General features: G+C 45.3%; 2 protein-coding genes across 2 annotated transcripts in view; one reads left to right on the top strand and one right to left on the bottom strand.

Moving 5' to 3' along the window:
• LOC147648715 (uncharacterized) overlaps positions 1 to 21,018 on the bottom strand; it is a 96,620-nt gene that overhangs the window by 38,025 nt on the left and 37,577 nt on the right. The gene's annotated exons all lie outside the window — the stretch shown is intronic.
• On the top strand, positions 7,439 to 14,148 carry LOC147648718 (uncharacterized). Its single transcript, XM_086866605.1, has 2 exons — positions 7,439 to 7,606; positions 8,498 to 14,148. The coding sequence occupies exon 2, from the start codon at positions 8,525 to 8,527 to the stop codon at positions 9,161 to 9,163; it is 639 nt and encodes a 212-aa protein (XP_086722731.1). The 5' UTR covers positions 7,439 to 7,606; positions 8,498 to 8,524; the 3' UTR covers positions 9,164 to 14,148.

Raw genomic sequence — 21,018 nt, 5'->3', positions numbered from 1 at the left:
TCCAAGATACCCACCCAGAGATAAGATTCAGACATGTTCATAAAAGGATGAGCTAACTCTCATGAAGCAATAAAGTTAATGAAGCAATATTAATGAAACAGTATTGATAAGGTTGTTACAGTGATTACTGCTACAGCTGAAATTGTAGAAATATGTGCACTTTGGACAAAGACAATGGAGCTAGATTTGCGTTGCTGATACCCCCAGTTCCCCCACGCTTCAATAAAGCACCTGCATATAATCAGTCTGTGATTATGTGTGTTCCTGAATGCTAACAAAGACAGATCAAAAACTTCCAAAACACCAAAAATCTGATATCCCCCCAAAATACAAAGATTCTGCCCTCACAAAAAAAACAAAACACCAACATTCAGCCCAATAAAGCTCAGAAACACCAAGATAGAGCCCCGGGAAAATCGTGCATCTCCCTGCCCGGGCACTCGCTGCATGGGGGGTGACGGGGGCAATGAGGCCAGGCCGGAGCAGGGGGTGCCTGAGAGAGGCCCCGAGCCCGGCAGAAGCCCCTGCACAGCCATGCAAGTGGCTCCTGGCCGGACTCGGGGATCCCCCTGGCCATCCCCGCTGGAGCAGCCTGGTCCTGAGGGACTCTGGCCCCTGCGAGGGACCCCAGGCTGCAGCAGGACAAGGATTCCTGGCCCTCAGGGGGAGGCAGTGACATGACCTGACTGTGACCCCCATCCCTGTGCCTCTGGGCGGGGAGGGGGACGGAGAGGGGCACAAAGTTAAGCCCGGGAAGGAGGGACAGCTGAGGGGAAGATGGATTTCCCTAGGAATTATTTTATTTTTCGTTTTCTTGTTCAGACATGTTTGAGAATAAATTCAATTAATTTCCCCAAGTCAGGTGTGCTGTGCCCGTGACCAAGGATTGAACTGTCCCCACCCTCATCCCGACCCCCGAGCCTTTCCTTGTGTGTTCTGCTCCCCGCCCGGGACAGGAAGGAGAGTCACAGAGTTTTGACCTCGCTCCGGCATGCCCTGCTCCATCCCGGACTCACCCCCAGCTCCCAGCGCCCTCAGTTCCCGGGCACCCCGAGCTCCCGGCGCTTCAGCGCAGCGGCGCTTCCTTGGCCTCCTGCCCGGGCCGGGCCCAGCGCCGGGGCCGCTCCTCAGCCGAGGCTTCCGAGAAATGGCGGAGCTCAGCCCAAGGCAGGCGAGGCCGTGCCGTGTGCAGAGCCCGCCGCTGGCTGCGATTGGCTGCTTCTGCCGTCACTCGTGGTTCTGGCGCGCGCTGATTGGGCAGAGCGGGGACAAGCCCGGCCCCGCTGGCGCCCTCAGGGCGGCCATGGGGGCAGGAGAGCCGCCATTGCCGGAGCGTCTGTGCGGGCCCGGCAGCGGCGGCAGCAGCGGCCGGAGCCCGGTGAGGCGGCGGCGGAGCTCGGAGGCGGCCCCAGCGCAGCGTCCCGGGCCCAGCGCAGCCACCTCCGGCCTCCCGACACGAAGCGGGACGAGCCAGCGCTGCTCCGCCACCGCCTCCTGCCGAGGCCCCAGCGGCAAGGAGACCGCGGGCAGCCGCTCCCGCAGCGCCCTCAGCCCAGGGCCAACACGGGCCGGCCACGGCACAAGCCACCCGCCACAGCCCCCTGCCGCCCCCTCCCGGGCCCGCAGCGAGCCCCGAGCCCCCGCAGAACCGAGCGCGGCTCCCACCTGCGATGGCCGGGGCCGCCTCCGAGCTCCGCCGCCGCCTCTCCGGTTGTTGTCAATGAAATTACAATTTTGACAACTAGGTCCCTTGGGTTAATGGCAGTTTAATTAAAAAGGAATACAATTTAGTAAATGGAATAGTAATTTGGTATAAAACAATACAATTTAGTAAAAGAATATCATTAAGCAAAAAATTCACGATTTATATTTATAATTTGCCCGTAATTCAGTACGATTAAAGCATAAGCAAAACCGACCAGGGTACGTGGGGTGCTTCTCACCCCACCTCACATACAAAACAAAGCACTTCAAGCTAAACTTATATACTGTATGCTTATACATATTCATTCATGTTTCCCATATGTTTTCTCCTATTTCTGATTTTTTTTTGATTTTATGTCACTTTCCTTCACAGCACATGTTTCTCTTGTTGTTAGGGGGTCTTCAATCTTCTTTTGGGGGTCTTTTGGCGAAGGCTTCTCCTTTTCTTCATTGTCCTTTGGATAACCTTACAGGTTTGTGTGTGCGTACTAAGCCTTGTGTTATGTTACTCTACTAATTAGTCTGATATTTACTGGTTTTTAAGCCCAATAGCTAAAGTCATTCTAATTTTGTCCATCTCAAGGCCGTTTTGGTCTTGAGACATCACTTATCTTCTAAACTACATCCTGTACCTCAATTTTAACATGTAACATCTGTAAAGGGGTGCATCTGCCTTGTAACACTGATTCTTTTGGTTGCTTCTAATAATAACTTTCAAAATAGTTACAATTTAGTCAGCACGAATCAATTCCATTTATTATAATCCCCCATTTCTCTTTTTGATTACATTTATTTGTGCCTTTTTAAAAAAAAACATAAACTTGAATCTTAATTTTTTTATCTTCTCAATAATTTCAGTTCTTGCATTTATTTTATTTTCATTTCTAATTTCTTAACATTTTTCATGCTGTATCAAGCTTTTTGCCCCCTCTTTCAAATTTAGTTAACTTATTTTTTTGAGCTATTATAGTTTCTTTTTGTTCAGTATTCCTTGAATTACTGAATGGATTGGTCTAATAAGGCATGAAATTATACAAAATAGAAACAATAATCTTAATATAAACCACTATACCATAAATTTTAACTTTTTCCACTAAGTACTTCTAAAAAGGTTATCTCACTAATCAGTCTTGAAAATAAAATTCTATTTTTGAACTGGTATATATATCTTTAGCAATTTCTGTGATGGCTCTTCTATAATCATTTATCTTTATACAACACTCAGATTTGTTCAACTTTCTACAAACTCCCCCTTCAGCTAACAAATAGTCCAGAGCAATTCTGTTTTCATAAACAAAAGTTCATTAACAAGTTTTCATAAACAAATGCTCACATTTGTAAATGTTGCTTGGCCAGCAGCTTTAGGGCAGTAGAGGTTTGGTTTGAAACAACTTTAACTACTGTCTGCAGCTTTATGAACTGATTCAATAGATAGATTTGGGTTCTATATCTCTAAGATCCATCTGCAGCTCAAGTGGCTGGGTCATCTCTCTGCAGGCCATTTGTCTTCATTTCTGGTTTCTTCTTGCTTTTGGAAAGTCAAGGTTCAAGTCCCTTTTATTGTTTTTTAATGTTTCATAAAGTGGTGTTCTTAACATATTGCTCCTGGACCTCGGTGTAACGAAGAAGGAGGGTCATATAACTCTTAAGATACAGGTTCCTTTTCACTTTTGAGGTAATTCACTGTATGCTCTTTGCTCACAAACTTAATATATTCTATCAGGGGCTTTCCATTTGTTACTTGTTGTACCTGGTTGTTCCAAATAGAATTTTAGGTCACTTATGGATTGGTAAGGGTTAGCTCCAGAACTTTTACACCAGCACAAATCAACATGGTTATCCTGCAATTACTTTCTTTTTGTTATTCTCTAATATCCAGCAGGAGTTTTTGGTTGCCAGGTGTTAGTATTATTATCTGATACAAATTGTTTTATTTGATGATTCAAAATTTATCTTCCAGGTCATTTTATTGTCTTGGAAGTTTGAGTAAGATTTCATTTTTAAAATTGGTCTGGAGCTAGACTCCCACTTTCCCACAGCTATTTTTTTAGCTATTTTAAGTCTTTCACAAATTTAACATTTAAATAATTTTAATTCTATAACTACTTCTTGCATTAAACCTACAAAATTATTTTAGTTAAGGTTGGCCAATCTCAGTTGCTATACTGCTGTTTCAACTGTTCACACCACTTACTCATTTTGTCTAATTCTTTCCCTGAGATTTTTTTTATACTTTTATAAAATTACTGTGATTATAACAGGCAGCATTAACATATGGATGTGCCACAAACACAGATTTTATCTTGTTTTTGCATTTGTCAAATTTGTTTGCATTTGTCACATGGATCAGAATTATTGTGATTGTGTTTTTGCATAGTTTGTTTGCTCATTGTTTGCTTTTGTGCTGCTTGTTTTAATATCGCTTGTTTATTTCTTATTTTTTTGGATTCTGTCCCATCCCATTAAGATGCCAAGGGCATGACCACAGTGAAAATAATCCTCAGGAGTTTTCACTCTCTACCTTCCTCAAGGCCCCTGGGGCTGCAGCCAAGGGCCAAGGTGCCAGTCTTCTTGGTAGCAAAGTTTATACCCTGGGCTCTGGTCACTGACACGTTTGGTCTCACTGCTACCCTTGGCCTCATAAGGTTCCTATGAGCCACTGCAACTCTGCTTGTTTCAAGGATGGCACAGATTTCACAGCACTGTCTTATCTCTCTCTCTGAGTTAGTCAGTTTTGGTTTTTTTTTCTTTTTAATTTAAACTACTAAAGATCCAGAGATGTGCCAACTACAATAAAAGTTAATTTTATACAACTTCAGTTAGTAATTTATTAATAAAACTTTAATTAACAGGGAATTCTTTTAGCAGAATTTTTGCTGTTAAATAAATAAAACATTTAGTCAAAACCATTTATATTTACTATACAAAATATTGAAAAACAAACATATTTTAAAAATACGTAAATTTAAGGTTCTGTGAAAAAAAACTGTGCTACATGTTTTTAACACTTATAATGCACATAACACAACTGTAACACACCATTTAGATACTATATATTCATAAAATATGTTTGTGCTTCACAGACTCTGAGCAAGGCAGAATTTGTCTTTTGAATGTGTAAATATAATAAACCAAACCAAATTAATGCCAGGTTGTAACAAATGGTCAGTTGTGTTATATGTTAAAGTTCACTTGGCACTGCCAGCACTGCACACTTTTCAGATAAATGGGATTTAGGTAGTGCTGCTGTTTCTATTTCCAGCAAAATATCTTTAGGTGAAGGAACAGTTTTACCTCTTTTTTTTTTTTTTTTTTTTTTTTCTGCTACTTTTTAGTTTGTAAAGGATACAACAGATAACTCTCGCTTTCTTGTGTTTCAGTAATGAATTTATCTTTCCCCCCACCCCAGGGAAGCTACAGGGTAGCACAGTCGCTCTCTTCTTGATTAAAAGGTTCTTTAGAATTTACATACTGATTTAAAGCTCAACAAATCCAATCTTTAAACGATCCAAACTTTGGCCAATTCAAATTATATTTTCAGATCATTTTCTTTGTCTATTTAAACATATAATAATTTATCATTTTCTGCTTGTTTTTCCTCTCCGGGATTCCCATGTATCCCAAACTCACAACATCATCCTCAGTGGACTGTCCTGAGGAATGCTCCCCTCCTGAGAAACCCCCTCACGGCTCTCAGATATTCCGGGCTCCTGCGAATTCCCCTTATAATTCCCAGCCCCTGGGTTCAAGGACTTACTGTCCCTTGAGCCCATCTCTGGCACAACCAACCAAGAAATCTCCGCTGCCAGGAGAATCTTGATCCCCCTCCCTCACTCCGTGGTTCAGCTTCCCCCCTCCCTCAATATTACTCTGTTGCTCTATCCCGTCTTTTGCCAACTACTCGCTTCCTGTCTAATTTCCTCTCTTTCTCCATTTCTTTTACCCCTCTTCGACTGCTCATTTCTGGCTACTTCTCTTCCCAATCCCTCTCAGCTACGTACTAAAGTTCCCAACTCTTTTCTCTTTTTAAAGGCAGCTGAAGCTGCCTCAATCTCTCTCCTCCTGAGTCCCTTCACTCAGCGATCAGATCACTCCCTTCTCCCCGAGGGCTTTCCCGTGGCTTTTAAGATTGGGCCTCTCCCTCCCGTCCCTGGCGGGGATTTTCACTCGTTCTTCTCTTTCACTGCCCTCCTTTCCCGGCCGGTCTCCTGGCGGAGAGCCGAGAAGGCGGTGCGGCCGGAGGTCTGCACTCCCTTTGGGGGTCCGGGCTGCCCAGCCCGGTCTCAGAGCCTGCACACACACACACAGGCACACAGCTCCCCCCTGCCCAGCCCCGTGGCACTCACACGCTCCGTTTGCCCGGCGCTTCTGCTGCACAAGGCCTTTTACAGGCACCTTTATCTCTGGCCGGCACTCTGCGGGAGCTCTTCTGCACGCTCCCTGCAGCCAGCTTCTTTTGCTGCTGCTTTATCCTCAGTGGAACTTCTATTTCCACGGGAGCACGATCTAACCTCGGCACCACCTTAAAAAATTGGTGGGGAGCTCCTTCCCAGGATTAGCCGTTCTTCCCCTAGATTGGAGTTCCCGGGTTTTGGCACCAAATTGTTACAAATGACTTTCAAATTTCCAAACAGTCAATCTAATTAATTAATTAATAATAAACTTTAATAAATTGGATACAAAATAATAAAAGAATACAATTTCGTGAAAGCATACAATTTAGTAAGAAAGATACAATTTAATAGATATATTCAGATTTATATTTAAATATATTTATATATTGACAGAGACAGATATAGATACAGATATAGATATATAAAGATATATGTGTGTGTGTGTGTGAATATAATTGGCCAGTGGTTACAAATGGTTAAGGCATAAGCAAAACCGACTGGGGTACGGAGGGGGTTCCTCACCCTGCCTCATGTACAGAACAAAGCAATTCAAGCTGAACTTATATACTGTATGCTTATGCATATTCATTAATGTTTCCCGTATGTTTCCTCCTATTTCCGATTTCTCTTGGCTTTACGTCACGTTTCTTCAAGGCACATGCATCATTTGTTGTTAGGGGGTCTTCAGTCTTCTTTTGGCGAAGGCTTCTCCTCTTCCTCGTTGTCCTTTGGATAACCTTACAGGTTTGTGTGTGCGTACTAAGCGTTGTGTTATGTTACTCTACTAATTAGTCTGATATTTACTGACTTTTAGGCCCAATGCTTAAAGTCGTTCGAATTTTATCCATTTCAAGGCCGTCTTGGTCATGAGACATCACTTATCTTCTAAACTACATCCTGTACCTCAATTTTAACATGTAACATTTGTAAAGGGGTGCATCTGCCTTATAACACTGATTCTTTAGGTTGCTTCTAATAATAGCTTTCCAAATAGTTACAGTTTAGTCAGCACGAATCAATTCCATTTATTACACTACCTTATTACACTACCTCCCGGGCCCGCAGCGAGCCCCGAGCCCCCGCAGAACCGAGCGCGGCTCCCACCTGCGATGGCCGGGGCCGCCTCCGAGCTCCGCCGCCGCCTCACCGGGCTCCGGCCGCTGCTGCCGCCGCTGCCGGGCCCGCACAGACGCTCCGGCAATGGCGGCTCTCCTGCCCCACGGCCGCCCTGGGAGCGCCAGCGGGGCCGGGCTTGTCCCCGCTCTGCCCAATCAGCGCGCGCCAGAACCACGAGTGACGGCAGCAGCAGCCAATGGCAGCCAGCAGCGGGCTCTGCACACGGCACGGCCTCGCCTGCCTTGGGCGGAGCTCCGCCATTTCTCGGAAGCCTCGGCTGAGGAGCGGCCCCGGCGCTGGGCCCGGCTCGGGCAGGAGGCCAAGGAAGCGCCGCTGCGCTGAAGCGCCGGGAGCTCGGGGTGCCCGGGAGCTGAGGGCGCTGCGAGCTGGGGGTGAGTCCGGGATGGAGCAGGGCATGCCGGAGCGAGGCCAAAACTCTGTGACTCTCCTTCCTGTCCCGGGCGGGGAGCCGAACACACAAGGAAAGGCTCGGGGGTCTGGATGAGGGTGGGGAGAGTTCAATCCTTGGTCACGGGCACAGCACACCTGACCTGGGGAAATTAATTGAATTTATTCTCAAACATGTCTGAACAAGAAAACGAGAAGTAAAGTAATTCCTAGGGAAATCCATCTTCCCTCAGCTGACCCTCCTTCCCGGGCTTAACTTTGTGCCCCTCTCCGTCCCCCTCCCCGCCCAGAGGCACAGGGATGGGGGTCACAGTCAGGTCATGTCACTGCCTCCCCCTGAGGGCCAGGAATCCTTGTCCTGCTGCAGCCTGGGGTCCCTCGCATGGGCCAGAGTCCCTCAGGACCAGGCTGCTCCAGCGGGGATGGCCAGGGGGATCCCCGAGTCCGGCCAGGAGCCACTTGCATGGCTGTGCAGGGGCTTCTGCCGGGCTCGGGGCCTCTCTCAGGCACCCCCTGCTCCTGCCCGGCCTCACTGCCCCCCTCACCCCCCATGCAGCGAGTGCCCGGGCAGGGAGATGCACGATTTTCACGGGGCTGAATCTTGGTGTTTTCTGAGCTTTATTGGGCTAAATGTTGGTGGTTTTTTTTTTTTTTTTTTGTGGGGGCTGAATCTTTCTGTGTTGGGGGGATATCAGATTTTTGGTGTTTTGGAAGTTTTTGATCTGTCTTGATGTTTGGAGGATTTTTTGGGCTGAATCTTGGTGTCTTAGAGGTTCTTACAGACACTAGATACCCAATGAATTCCTGAGATGAACTCGGGAAAGGAGAAAACCTCAGCCCAAGGCTTCTTCCTTTCTTTTTTTCCCCCAAACTAGGATTTTTCATTCCCAAGCTGTGGCCAGATGGAGGAGGAGGAAAATCCCTGGAGATCTTGCACAAGGAGGGGCTGCAAACCCAGCCCAGTTAGCTGTGAGGAGGAAAGATCCTCCCTGTGCCGGGAAGGTGGCCGGAGATCCAGCCGGAGCTCAGAGCTGGGGGAGAAGCCCCACAAGTGTTTGGAATGTGCGAGAGATTTCCGCCACAGCTCCAACCTGCTCCGGCACCAGGTGATCCACAGTGGGGAAAGACCCTATGAGTGTGGGAAATGTGGGAAGAGCTTCAGAGATACCTCTGAACTGATGAGACACCAGGTGATCCACACAGGGGAACTGCCCTACACCTGCTTGGAATGTGGGAAGAGCTTTGGGTGGAGCTCCAATCTGAGGAAACACCAGCTCATCCACACCAGGGAGAGGCCCTACAAGTGTCCCCAGTGTGGGAAGAGGTTTCGGACCAGCTCCCATGTCCTCGTACATGAGCGGATTCACACAGACGAGAGGCCCTTCCGCTGCCCCGACTGCGGGAAGGGCTTCAAGCACAACTCCCACCTCACCGTCCACCGGCGCATCCACAGTGGGGAGAGGCCCTACGAGTGTCCCCAGTGTGGGAAGAGCTTCTCCAGGGGCTATCACTTGACCCAACACCAACGGAGGCACCAGTAAGGGAAGCCCTGCGAGTGCCCCGAGTGCGGGAAGAGCTTCGTGCGCTGCTCCAGCTCCATCCCCCATGGGAGGATGGGCGTTGGATGATCCCCACTGACCCCCGTTGGGCAGAGCCCTGGTGATCCGTGGTCCTGGTGATGCATGTTGGGAAGACACCTGGCTGGGAGGCTCCACATCTTCCTGGCTCCCTGTGGACACCTGGATTGAACACCGGTGCAGGAACATCCACTGGGACACAGACCAACAATGGTAATTCTTTGGGGGGAGTGGATTTGTTGACTTTCAATCCCAGAAAATCTTTTGCATTCAATCCACCTATCTTCTGGTGGCATCAAGGAGGTCTTGGAGGTCTTGTCCAACCTCAGTGATTCCACAATTTTGATTTCCTATTGCCCAAGGGTGTCTTCCACAGCCAGATGTCGATGAAATGGGTCACAGACCAAGATTTTGGAGACAGTGGTGTGTAAAGCCTTCCCAAAAATTTTGTACCCTTCCAACCAAGCACGGGGATTCTCAGCTGGCAAAAATCCTTTCAATATGGCCTGACTGGCTTTTCATTTTTCTTTATCCCTTCAAAATATCCAACTTTGGGGTGAAAATAAAGACATTGAACTAAGATGTTGGTGAGGACATTGAGACATTCTCTTGAAAATGTCAAAAGACATTCTTTTTTTGGGGCCGGGCCGGGCAGAGCGATGTCTGGATCTTGCAGGACTCCAAAGCTGAGCTGAGATGCCCAGTACCGGCAGGGGGAGGGGAGCAGCGAAAGGGGGGGAGCCCCGGGAGTCCCGGAGCCTGAAATGGCGGCCTGGAGAGGGGGGACCCCGAGAGCCGGGAGTGAGGGGAGCCTGGAGAAGGGGCAGCCCGGAGAAGGGATGAGCCTGCAGAAGCCCTGGGACACCAAAGTGGGGACCCCAGGAAAGGGAAACCGCAGGGACGGATTTTTTCCTCTCAGTCCTGATGCTTTGGAGATTTTCATGGATACAAGACACCTGAAGACTTCTAGAGATGGACTCGGGCAGGAGGAACCCTGAATCCTAGGTGGTCACCCCTTGTTTTTCCCCCCAAACCACACTTCTCATGCCCAAGCATTAGACAAATGGAGGAGAAGAAGGCAGAGAGGAAGATTCTCTGGGACCCCCAGGCAACAACAGTCAGTGCAAGAGTGGAGGCAAAAGCATTATCACCAAATCCATCTGCCCAGAGGGCAGAACTGGTTGCCTTAACCAGAACACTAGAATTAAGTGAAGGCAAAAGGGTAAACATATGGACTGGCTCAAAGTATGCTTTTGGAGTGGTGCATGTACACAGAGCACTGGGGAAAGAAAGAGGACTGCTGTCTCCTCAAGGCATACACATTAAACATCAAGATGCAGTCCTGCAATCAATAAAAGCAGTACAAAAGCCTGACCAAGTAGCAATCATGCACTGCAAAGCTCAACAATCAGGAAGCTCCAAAATTCATGAGGGAAATCGGAAAGCAGACTGGACAGCCCGACAAGCTGCTCGAGAAGTGAAAACTGCAATGGCATTGATACCTTTAAAAACGAATGTATCTCAATTCAATTTACCCCCAGAACCAAAATATTCAATAGAGGATGAGAAATTGGGACGCTCACTGAATGCACAGAAGAATTCAGAAGGGTGGTATGTGACTACACAGGGACAAGTAGTGGTACCCCCCTTGATAATGAGAGAACTTCTACAAATTAAACATAACAAATGTCATTGGGGTGCAGAGGCATTGGTGAAATTGTTAAAACAAAATTTAATTTCAGTATGGATGTTAATAATGGCAAAATCAGTAATGTCAAAATGTGAAATTTGCTTAAAGAACAATCCAGTGGCTCGACGACAGGCACAATTAGGGAAAATTCGGGTAGGAGTAGAACGAGGGGATTATTGGCAAGTACATTTTGTAGAATGACCAAGAACTCGAGGATACAAATATCTATTGGTAGGGCTTGACACATTTTCAGGATGGCCAGAAGCTCTTCCCTGTCACACAAATCAATCAAAGGAGACAGTCAAGTGGTTACTGCAAGAAATCATTCCAAGATTTGGGGTGCCTCTAGGAATATCATCAGATAGGGGCCCACATTTCACAGCCACAGCAGTGAGGGAGGTGAGTAGGTTACTGGGAATAGCTTGGCATCTCCATACACCATGGAGACCCCAATCCAGTGGACAGGTAGAGAGGATGAATCAGACATTGAAGAGGCAAATCAGCAAAAGATGCCAAGAGGCTAAATTGCAGCAGCCACAAGCTTTACCAATAGCACTGCTGAGGATTTGGATAAAGCCTAGAAGCAGGATGTCAGTCTGTCCTTATGAGATATTGGATGGGAAACCATATGAATGCCCTGAACCTAATCCAAATGTACATGTTACAGGGAAGCAAGAGGTGTAGAATTATGTTCTGTCTCTTGGAAAAGCTCGAGCTCGACTTCGGAGCACCCTTGTGTGGAACAGGCCGCTGACTCTTGAGAATCCAGTTCATGACATCCCCCGGGAGATGAAGTGTACGGTAAAAGCTGGAAGGAAGAACCATTAAAAGAAAGGTGGAATGGACCCTGTCAGGTACTGTTAACTACCTTGACAGCAGTCAAAGGAGCTGGACTGGATCCCTGCATACATTACACCAGAGTGAAGAAGGTTTCCCCTGCACTGTGGACTGCACAAACTGTAGGGCCAACAAAGCTGCAGATAAAGCGGGTTTGATTGTTTCAAATGTCTAGGTTGCTAGTGACTGTAATGGTGATTATTTCATGGCCTTTAGTGCCATCAGTTGGAATCAATGTTACCTTGGGATGTGAAATGCGAAAGGATCAGCTGACAACTCTTCATTTGACAATGAAGAGGGATGTGGGGGTGCAGCCAGAAACACAAGTGATAAAAGTCTCTAACACTATTCAGGCAGAAAATGGAATCATTGGATTAATTAAAGATTTTGCCAACATGCAAAACATCAGCAAAATAACTGCCTGTCTGTCAATACCAAAGGCAGCAGGAGACCAAATAAATTGGGGAATTATAACATCAGAATTACCTGAAATACAAAAGAATAAAAATGAAAATGTGAGCTGTGTATTGCAAATAGATTACAAGTACCCAAATAAGACAGTGTTTGAAAATGCTGTGAAGACAAAGTATTCATCTCTATGGGAATGTCATGAAAATGGAGGAAAGTATGAACCAAAACTAGGCTGGTATGGGGGATTAGGGAATTATGGGTGGTGTTATGAAAAGACAGCAAAGGTCATTAAAGAAAAGATTCCAGTATTGAAGTGGAAGTGTGAAGGACAGGAAGGAAAGATCGGGCTGAAGCTTGGGACAGTGCATGGTCAATGAGTGGGCTTCAGAAATTCCAATCTATGGCAGATAGCCCTTGGTGCATTAAGTGGGAAGGCTCTGAAAATGAAACAGATCCAGGGGTATGGAACACTGCAACCAGTAGTAGAATGGAGGCAGACAAAGTGAATTGGTGGGTATGGAACAAAACTTAGGACTGTACTTCTGATGATGAAATAAAACAAATGCCACCACTTGTGGTAGCTCTGCAAATTGGATGTGCCTGCAGAGGAATCAAACATAAACAAGGTGAAACAAATGACAAGATAGGATAAGTGATCCAAAAGGTAATATGTAGCACAAGTACAATTCAGAGTCCAGGCCAATTTGGATGGGCAGCAAGCGATGGCACCTGGACAACACATCTGCCTGTAGGTGAAAAAGTAAAAGAGATTTCTTTAGGCCTCCCCACCTTATGCCCAATTTGGAAAAGGTCCCCATTCAGGGGAGAACATGAACTTCTGCAAATAAGGACAAGACGAGAAGTTCAGGAAAACACAGCTGAAGATGAAAAAAGATGGCAGGAACCCTCCAGTAGTGTAAAATTTGAGTGGGCCCTGGAATCCTTGCTTGGTCCAATAGCAAATTATAACAAATAGAAAGATGCTGGACAAACTTACAGGCCAGGTAGAACGACTGGCAAGAGTTACCAAAGAGGGATTTAGAGAGCTAAATGTACAATTACAAGCCACAACTAAAATGACCTTGCAAAACAGATTGGCTTTAGATATGTTATTGTTGAAAGAACACGGAGAGTGCGGGTACCTAAAAGGACAAATTGATCACTGCTGCATCCACAGCCCAAATGGAACTGCAGATGTAGAACACAACATTAATCCATTAAAACAAATAGAACATAAAGCACAGAAAGAGAGGGAAGATCTGACCACAAGTTGGGTAGATAAAAGTTTTGAAAGGTTAGGATGGAATGTGAGCTCCTGGATCAAATCTATTCTTGAGAGTCTGATAATCCTACTAATTGTGTTCTTTGTAATCTAGTTAATCTGTGCAGTTCTGAAAGGAGAGATAAAGAAAAGAGTATCCTGGAACCAGAAGATAATAAAGGTGCTGACATGGGACAGAGATCCACATCCACATTTGTCATCTCCAAGTCCTCCAGAGTGTAACAACACTTACAACAACTGTGGATTCAAAGACGAACATCAAGTATAAACTCAGAAAAAGGACTGTATATAGTGAAAGCATTACACTTATTATAGTAAAGTGAAATATTTTCAAAGAGGGGAAATATGTTACTATGGGGTTAAATGTTTCTGAAAATGTTTCTTAAAATCATGTAGAGGTAGGTCACAAGAATGCTTGGTATTAGGGATGGACTAGCAAGCTGAAATGTTTACGGTAACGGGAACTGGTACTTGGGGTCTCCAAGACACCCACCCAGAGATAAGATTTGGACATGTTCATACAAGGATGAGGTAACTCTCATGAAGCAATATAGATAAAGTTAATGAAAATTTAGTAATGAAGTAATATTGATAAGGTTGTTACAGTGATTACTGCTACAGCTGAAATTGTATAAACATGTGCACGTTGGACAAAGATGATGGAGCTAGATTTGGGTTGCTGATACCCCCAGTTCCTGCACGCTTCAATAAAGCACCTGCATATAATCAGTCTGTGATTATGTGTGTTCCTGAACGCTAACAAAGACAGATCAGAAACTTCCAAAACACAAAAAATCTGGTATCCCTCCAAAATAGAAAGATTCTGCCCTCACAAAAAAAAAAAAAAAAAATCACCAACATTTAGCCCAATAAAGCTCAGAAACACCAAGATTCAGCCCCGGGAAAATCGTGCATCTCCCTGCCCGGGCACTCGCTGCATGGGGGGTGAGGGGGGCAGTGAGGCCGGGCCGGGGCAGGGGGTGCCTGAGAGAGGCCCCGAGCCCGGCAGAAGCCCCTGCACAGCCATGCAAGTGGCTCCTGGCCGGACTCGGGGATCCCCCTGGCCATCCCCGCTGGAGCAGCCTGCTCCTGAGGGACTCTGGCCCCTGCGAGGGACCCCAGGCTGCAGCAGGACAAGGATTCCTGGCCCTCAGGGGGAGGCAGTGACATGACCTGACTGTGACCCCCATCCCTGTGCCTCTGGGGGACGGAGAGGGGCACAAAGTTAAGCCCGGGAAGGAGGGAGAACTGGGGGGAAGATGCATTTCCGTAGGAATTACTTTACTTCTCGTTTTCTTGTTCTGACACGTTTGAGAATAAATTCAATTAATTTCCCCAAGTCAGGTGTGCTGTGCCCGTGACCAAGGATTGAACTGTCCCCACCCTCATCCCGACCCCCGAGCCTTTCCTTGTGTGTTCGGCTCCCCGCCCGGGACAGGAAGGAGAGTCACAGAGTTTTGGCCTCGCTCCGGCATCCCCTGCTCCATCCCGGACTCACCCCCAGCTCGCAGCGCCCTCAGCTCCCGGGCATCCCGAGCTCCCGGCGCTTCAGCGCAGCGGCGCTTCCTTGGCCTCCTGCCCGGGCCGGGCCCAGCGCCGGGGCCGCTCCTCAGCCCAGGGGTCCAAGAAATGGCGGAGCGCAGCCCAAGGCAGGCGAGGCCGTGCCGTGTGCAGAGCCCGCCGCTGGCTGCCATTGGCTGCTTCTGCCGTCACTCGTGGTTCTGGCGCGCGCTGATTGGGCAGAGCGGGGACAAGCCCGGCCCCGCCGGCGCCCCCTGGGCATGCGTGGGGCAGGAGAGCCGCCATTGCCGGAGCGTCTGTGCGGGCCCGGCAGCGGCGGCAGCAGCGGCCGGAGCCCGGTGAGGCGGCGGCGGAGCTCGGAGGCGGCCCCGGCCATCGCAGGTGGGAGCCGCGCTCGGTTCTGCGGGGGCTCGGGGCTCGCTGCGGGCCCGGGAGGCAGTGTAATAAATGGAATTGATTCGTGCTGACTAAACTGTAACTATTTGGAAAGCTGTTATTAGAAGCAACCAAAAGAATCAGTGTTATGAGGCAGATGCACCCCTTTGCAGATGTTAAGTGTTAAAATTGAGGTACAGAATGTAGTTTAGAAGATAAGTGATGTCTCAAGACCAAAACGGCCTTGAGATGGACAAAATTAGAATGACTTTAAGCATTGGGCCTAAAAATCAGTAAATATCAGACTAATTAGTAGAGTAACATAACACAACGCTTAGTACGCACACACAAACCTGTAAGGTTATCCAAAGGACAACGAGGAAGAGGAGAAGCCTTCGCCAAAAGACCCCCAAAAGAAGATTGAAGACCCCCTAACAACAAATTATGCATGTACCTTGAAGAAACGTGACGTAAAGCCAGAGAAATCGGAAATAGGAGGAAACATACGGGAAACATTAATGAATATGCATAAGCATACAGTATATAAGTTTAGCTTGAAGTGCTTTGTTCTGTAGGTGAGGCAGGGTGAGGAACCCCCTCCGTACCCCAGTCGGTTTTGCTTATGCCTTAACCATTTGTAACCACTGGCTAATTATATTCACACACACACACATACATATCTTTATATATCCATATCTATATCTGTCTCTGTCAATATATAAATATATATAAATATATATAAATATATATAAATATAAATCTGAATATATCTATTAAATTGTATCTTTCTTACTAAATTGTATGCTTTCACGAAATTGTATTATTTTATTATTTTGTATCCAATTTATTAAAGTATATTATCTATTAATTAGGTTGATTATTTGGAAATTTGAAGGTCATTTATAACAATTTGGTGCCAAATCCCGGGAACTCCAATCTAGGGGAAGAACGGCTAATCCTGGGAAGGAGCTCCCCACCAATTTTTTAAGGTGGTGCCGAGGTTAGATCGCGCTCCCGTGGAAATAGAAGTTCCACTGAGGATAAAGCAGCAGCAAAAGAAGCTGGCTGCAGGAGGCGTGCAGAAGAGCTCCCGCAGAGTGCCGGCCAGAGATAAAGGTGCCTGTAAAACGCCTTGTGCAGCAGAAGCGCCGGGCAAACGGAGTGTGTGAGTGCCACGGGGCTGGGCAGGGGGGAGCTGTGTGCCTGTGTGTGTGTGTGCAGGCTCTGAGACCGGGCTGGGCAGCCCGGACCCCCAAAGGGAGTGCAGGCCTCCGGCCGCACCGCCTTCTCGGCTCTCCGCCAGGAGACCGGCCGGGAAAGGAGGGCAGTGAAAGAGAAGAACGAGTGAAAATCCCCGCCAGGGACGGGAGGGAGAGGCCCAATCTTAAAAGCCACGGGAAAGCCCTCGGGGAGAAGGGAGTGATCTGATCGCTGAGTGAAGGGACTCAGGAGGAGAGAGATTGAGGCAGCTTCAGCTGCCTTTAAAAAGAGAAAAGAGTTGGGAACTTTAGTACGTAGCTGAGAGGGATTGGGAAGAGAAGTAGCCAGAAATGAGCAGTCGAAGAGGGGTAAAAGAAATGGAGAAAGAGAGGAAATTAGACAGGAAGCGAGTAGTTGGCAAAAGACGGGATAGAGCAACAGAGTAATATTGAGGGAGGGGGGAAGCTGAACCACGGAGTGAGGGAGGGGGATCAAGATTCTCCTGGAAGCGGAGATTTCTTGGTTGGTTGTGCCAGAGATGGGCTCAAGGGACAGTAAGTCCTTGAACCCAGGGGCTGGGAATTATAAGGGGAATTCGCAGGAGCCCGGAATATCTGAGAGCCGTGAGGGGGTTTCTCAGGAGGGGAGCATTCCTCAGGACAGTCCACTGAGGATGATGTTGTGAGTTTGGGATACATGGGAATCCCGGAGAGGAAAAACAAGCAGAAAATGATTAATCATTATTTGTTTAAATAGACAAAGAAAATGATCTGAAAATATAATTTGAATTGGCCAAAGTTTGGATCGTTTAAAGATTGGATTTGTTGAGCTTTAAATCAGTATGTAAATTCTAAAGAACCTTTTAATTAAGAAGAGAGCGACTGTGCTACCCTGTAGCTTCCCCGGGGTGGGGGGAAAGATAAATTTATTACTAAAACACAAGAAAGCGAGAGTTATCTGTTGTATCCTTTATAAACTAAAAAGTAGGGGGAAAAAAAAAAAAAAGAGGTAAAACTGTTCCTTCACCTAAAGATATTTTGCTGGAAATAGAAACAGCAGCACTACCTAAATCCCATTTATCTGAAAAGTGTGCAGTGCTGGCTGTGCCAAGTGAACTCTAACATATAACACGACTGACCATTTGTTACAACCTGGCATTAATTTGGTTTGGTTTATTATATTTACACATTCAAAAGGCAAATTCTGCCTTGCTCAGAGTCTGTGAAGCACAAACATATTTTATGAATATATAGTATCTAAATGGTGTGTTACAGTTGTGTTATGTGCATTTTAAGTGTTAAAAACATGTAGCACAGGTTTTTTTCACAGAATCTTAAATTTCCGTATTTTTAAAATATGTTTGTTTTTCAATATTTTGTATAGTAAATATAAATGGTTTTGACTAAATGTTTTATTTATTTAACAGCAAAAATTCTGCTAAAAGAATTCCCTGTTAATTAAAGTTTTATTAATAAATTACTAACTGAATTTGTGTAAAATTAACTTTTATTGTAGTTGGCACATCTCTGAAGCTTTAGTAGTTTAAATTAAAAAGAAAAATAAAATAACTGCCTAAGAGAGAGAGAGATAAGACAGTGCTGTGAAATCTGTGCCATCCTTGAAACAAGCAGAGTTGAAGTGGCTCATAGGAACCTTATGAGGCCAAGGGTAGCAGTGAGACCAAACGTGTCAGTGACCAGAGCCCAGGGTATAAACTTTGCTACCAAGAAGACTGGCACCTCGGCCCTTGGCTGCAGCCCCAGGGGCCTTGAGGAAGGTAGAGAGTGAAAACTCCTGAGGATTATTTTCACTGTGGTCATTAAGACACCCTTGGCAACTGGCCAAATCCATAAAGCAGGATGGGACAGAATCCAAAAAATAAGAAAGAAACAAGCGATATTAAAACAAGCAGCACAAAAGCAAACAATGAGCAAACAAACTATGCAAAAACAAAATCACAATAATTCTGATCCATGCGACAAATGCAAACAAATGTGACGAATGCAAAAACAAGATAAAATCTGTGTTTGTGGCACATCCATATGTTAATGCTGCCTGCTACAATCACAGTAATTTTGTAAAAGTATAAAAAAAATCTCAGGGAAAGAATTAGACAAAATGAGTAAGTGGTGTGAACAGTTGAAACAGCAGTATAGCAACTGAGATTGGCCAACCTTAACTAAAATAATTTTCTAGGTTTAATGCAAGAAGTAGTTATAGAATTAAAATTATTTAAATGTTAAATTTGTGGAAGACTTAAAATAGCTAAAAAAATAGCTGTGGGAAAGTGGGAGTCTAGCTCCAGACCAATTTTAAAAATGAAATCTTACTCAAACTTCCAAGACAATAAAATGACCTGGAAGATAAATTTTGAATCATCAAATAATTAAAACAGTTTGTATCAGATAATAATACTAACACCTGGCCACCAAAAACTCCTGCTGGATATTAGAGAATAACAAAAAGAAAGTAATTGTAGGATAACCATGTTGATTTGTGCTGGTATAAAAGTTCTGGAGCTAACCCTTACCAATCCATAAGTGACCTAAAATTCTATTGGGAACAACCAGGTACAACAAGTAACAAATGGAAAGCCCCTGATAGAATACATTAAATTTGTGAGCAAAGAGCATACAGTGAATTACCTCAAAAGTGAAGAAGAACCTGTATCTTAAGAGTTATATGACCCTCCTTCTTCGTTATACCGAGGTCCAGGAGCAATATGTTAGGAACACCACTTTATGAAACATTAAGAAACAATAAAAGAGACTTGAACCTTGACTTTCCAAAAGCCAGAAGAAACCAGAAATGAAGACAAATGGCCTGCAGAGAGATGACCCAGCCACTTGAGCTGCAGATGGATCTTAGAGATATAGAACCCAAATCTATCTATTGAATCAGTTCATAAAGCTGCAGACAGTAGTTAAAGTTGTTTCAAACCAAACCTCTACTGCCCTAAAGCTGCTGGCCAAGCAACATTCACAAATGTGAGCATTTGTTTATGAAAACAGAATTTCCCTGGACTATTTGTTAGCTGAAGAAGGGGGAGTTTGTAGAAAGTTGAACAAATCTGAGTGTTGTATAAAGATAAATGATTATAGAAAAGCCATCACAGAAATTGCTAAAGATATATATACCAGTTCAAAAATAGAATTTTATTTTGAAGACTGATTAGTGAGATAACCTTTTTAGAAGTACTTAGTGGAAAAAGTTAAAATTTATGGTATAGTGTTTTATATTAAGATTATTGTTTCTATTTTGTATAATTTCATGCCTTATTAGACCAATCCATTCAGTAATTCAAGGAATACTGAACAAAAAGAAACTATAATAGCTCAAAAAAATAAGTTAACTAAATTTGAAAGAGAGGGCAAAAAGCTTGATACAGCATGAAAAATGTTAAGAAATTAGAAATGAAAATAAAATAAATGCAAGAACTGAAATTATTGAGAAGATAAAAAAATTAAGATTCAAGTTTATGTTTTTTTTTAAAAAGGCACAAATAAATGTAATCAAAAAGAGAAATGGGGGATTATAATAAATGGAATTGATTCGTGCTGACTAAATTGTAACTATTTTGAAAGTTATTATTAGAAGCAACCAAAAGAATCAGTGTTACAAGGCAGATGCACCCCTTTACAGATGTTACATGTTAAAATTGAGGTACAGGATGTAGTTTAGAAGATAAGTGATGTCTCAAGACCAAAACGGCCTTGAGATGGACAAAATTAGAATGACTTTAGCTATTGGGCTTAAAAATCAGTAAATATCAGACTAATTAGTAGAGTAACATAACACAAGGCTTAGTACGCACACACAAACCTGTAAGGTTATCCAAAGGACAACGAGGAAGAGGAGAAGCCTTCGCCAAAAGACCCCCAAAAGAAGACTGAAGACGCCCTAACAACAAATGAAGCATGTGCCGTGAAGGAAAGTGACATAAAATCAAAAAAAAAATCAGAAATAGGAGAAAACATATGGGAAACATGAATGAATATGTATAAGCATACAGTATATAAGTTTAGCTTGAAGTGCTTTGTTTTGTATGTGAGGTGGGGTGAGAAGCACCCCACGTACCCTGGTCGGTTTTGCTTATGCTTTAATCGTACTGAATTACTGGCAAATTATATATATAAATTGTGAATTTTTTGCTTAATGATATTCTTTTACTAAATTGTATTGTTTTATACGAAATTACTATTCCATTTACTAAATTGTATTCATTTTTAATTAAACTGCCATTAACCCAAGGGACCTAGTTGTCAAAATTGTAATTTCATTGACAACAACCGGAGAGGCGGCGGCGGAGCTCGGAGGCGGCCCCGGCCATCGCAGGTGGGAGCCGCGCTCGGTTCTGCGGGGGCTCGGGGCTCGCTGCGGGCCCGGGAGGGGGCGGCAGGGGCTGTGGCGGGTGGCTTGTGCCGTGGCCGGCCCGTGTTGGCCCTGGGCTGAGGGCGCTGCGGGAGCGGCTGCCCGCGGTCTCCTTGCCGCTGGGGCCTCGGC

The sequence above is a fragment of the Cyanistes caeruleus genome, chromosome 31 (genome assembly GCF_971803275.1).
Source record: "Cyanistes caeruleus chromosome 31, bCyaCae1.hap1.1, whole genome shotgun sequence".
NCBI lineage: Eukaryota > Metazoa > Chordata > Aves > Passeriformes > Paridae > Cyanistes > Cyanistes caeruleus.
The sequence above is the reverse complement of the archived record's forward strand: the minus strand, read 5'-3'. Positions and strand labels throughout refer to the sequence as shown.

What these genes read in the sequence shown, in the direction of transcription:
- LOC147648718 (XM_086866605.1), top strand. Translation starts at nt 8,525, where the DNA reads ATGGAGGAGGAGGAAAATCCCTGGAGATCTTGCACAAGGAGGGGCTGC.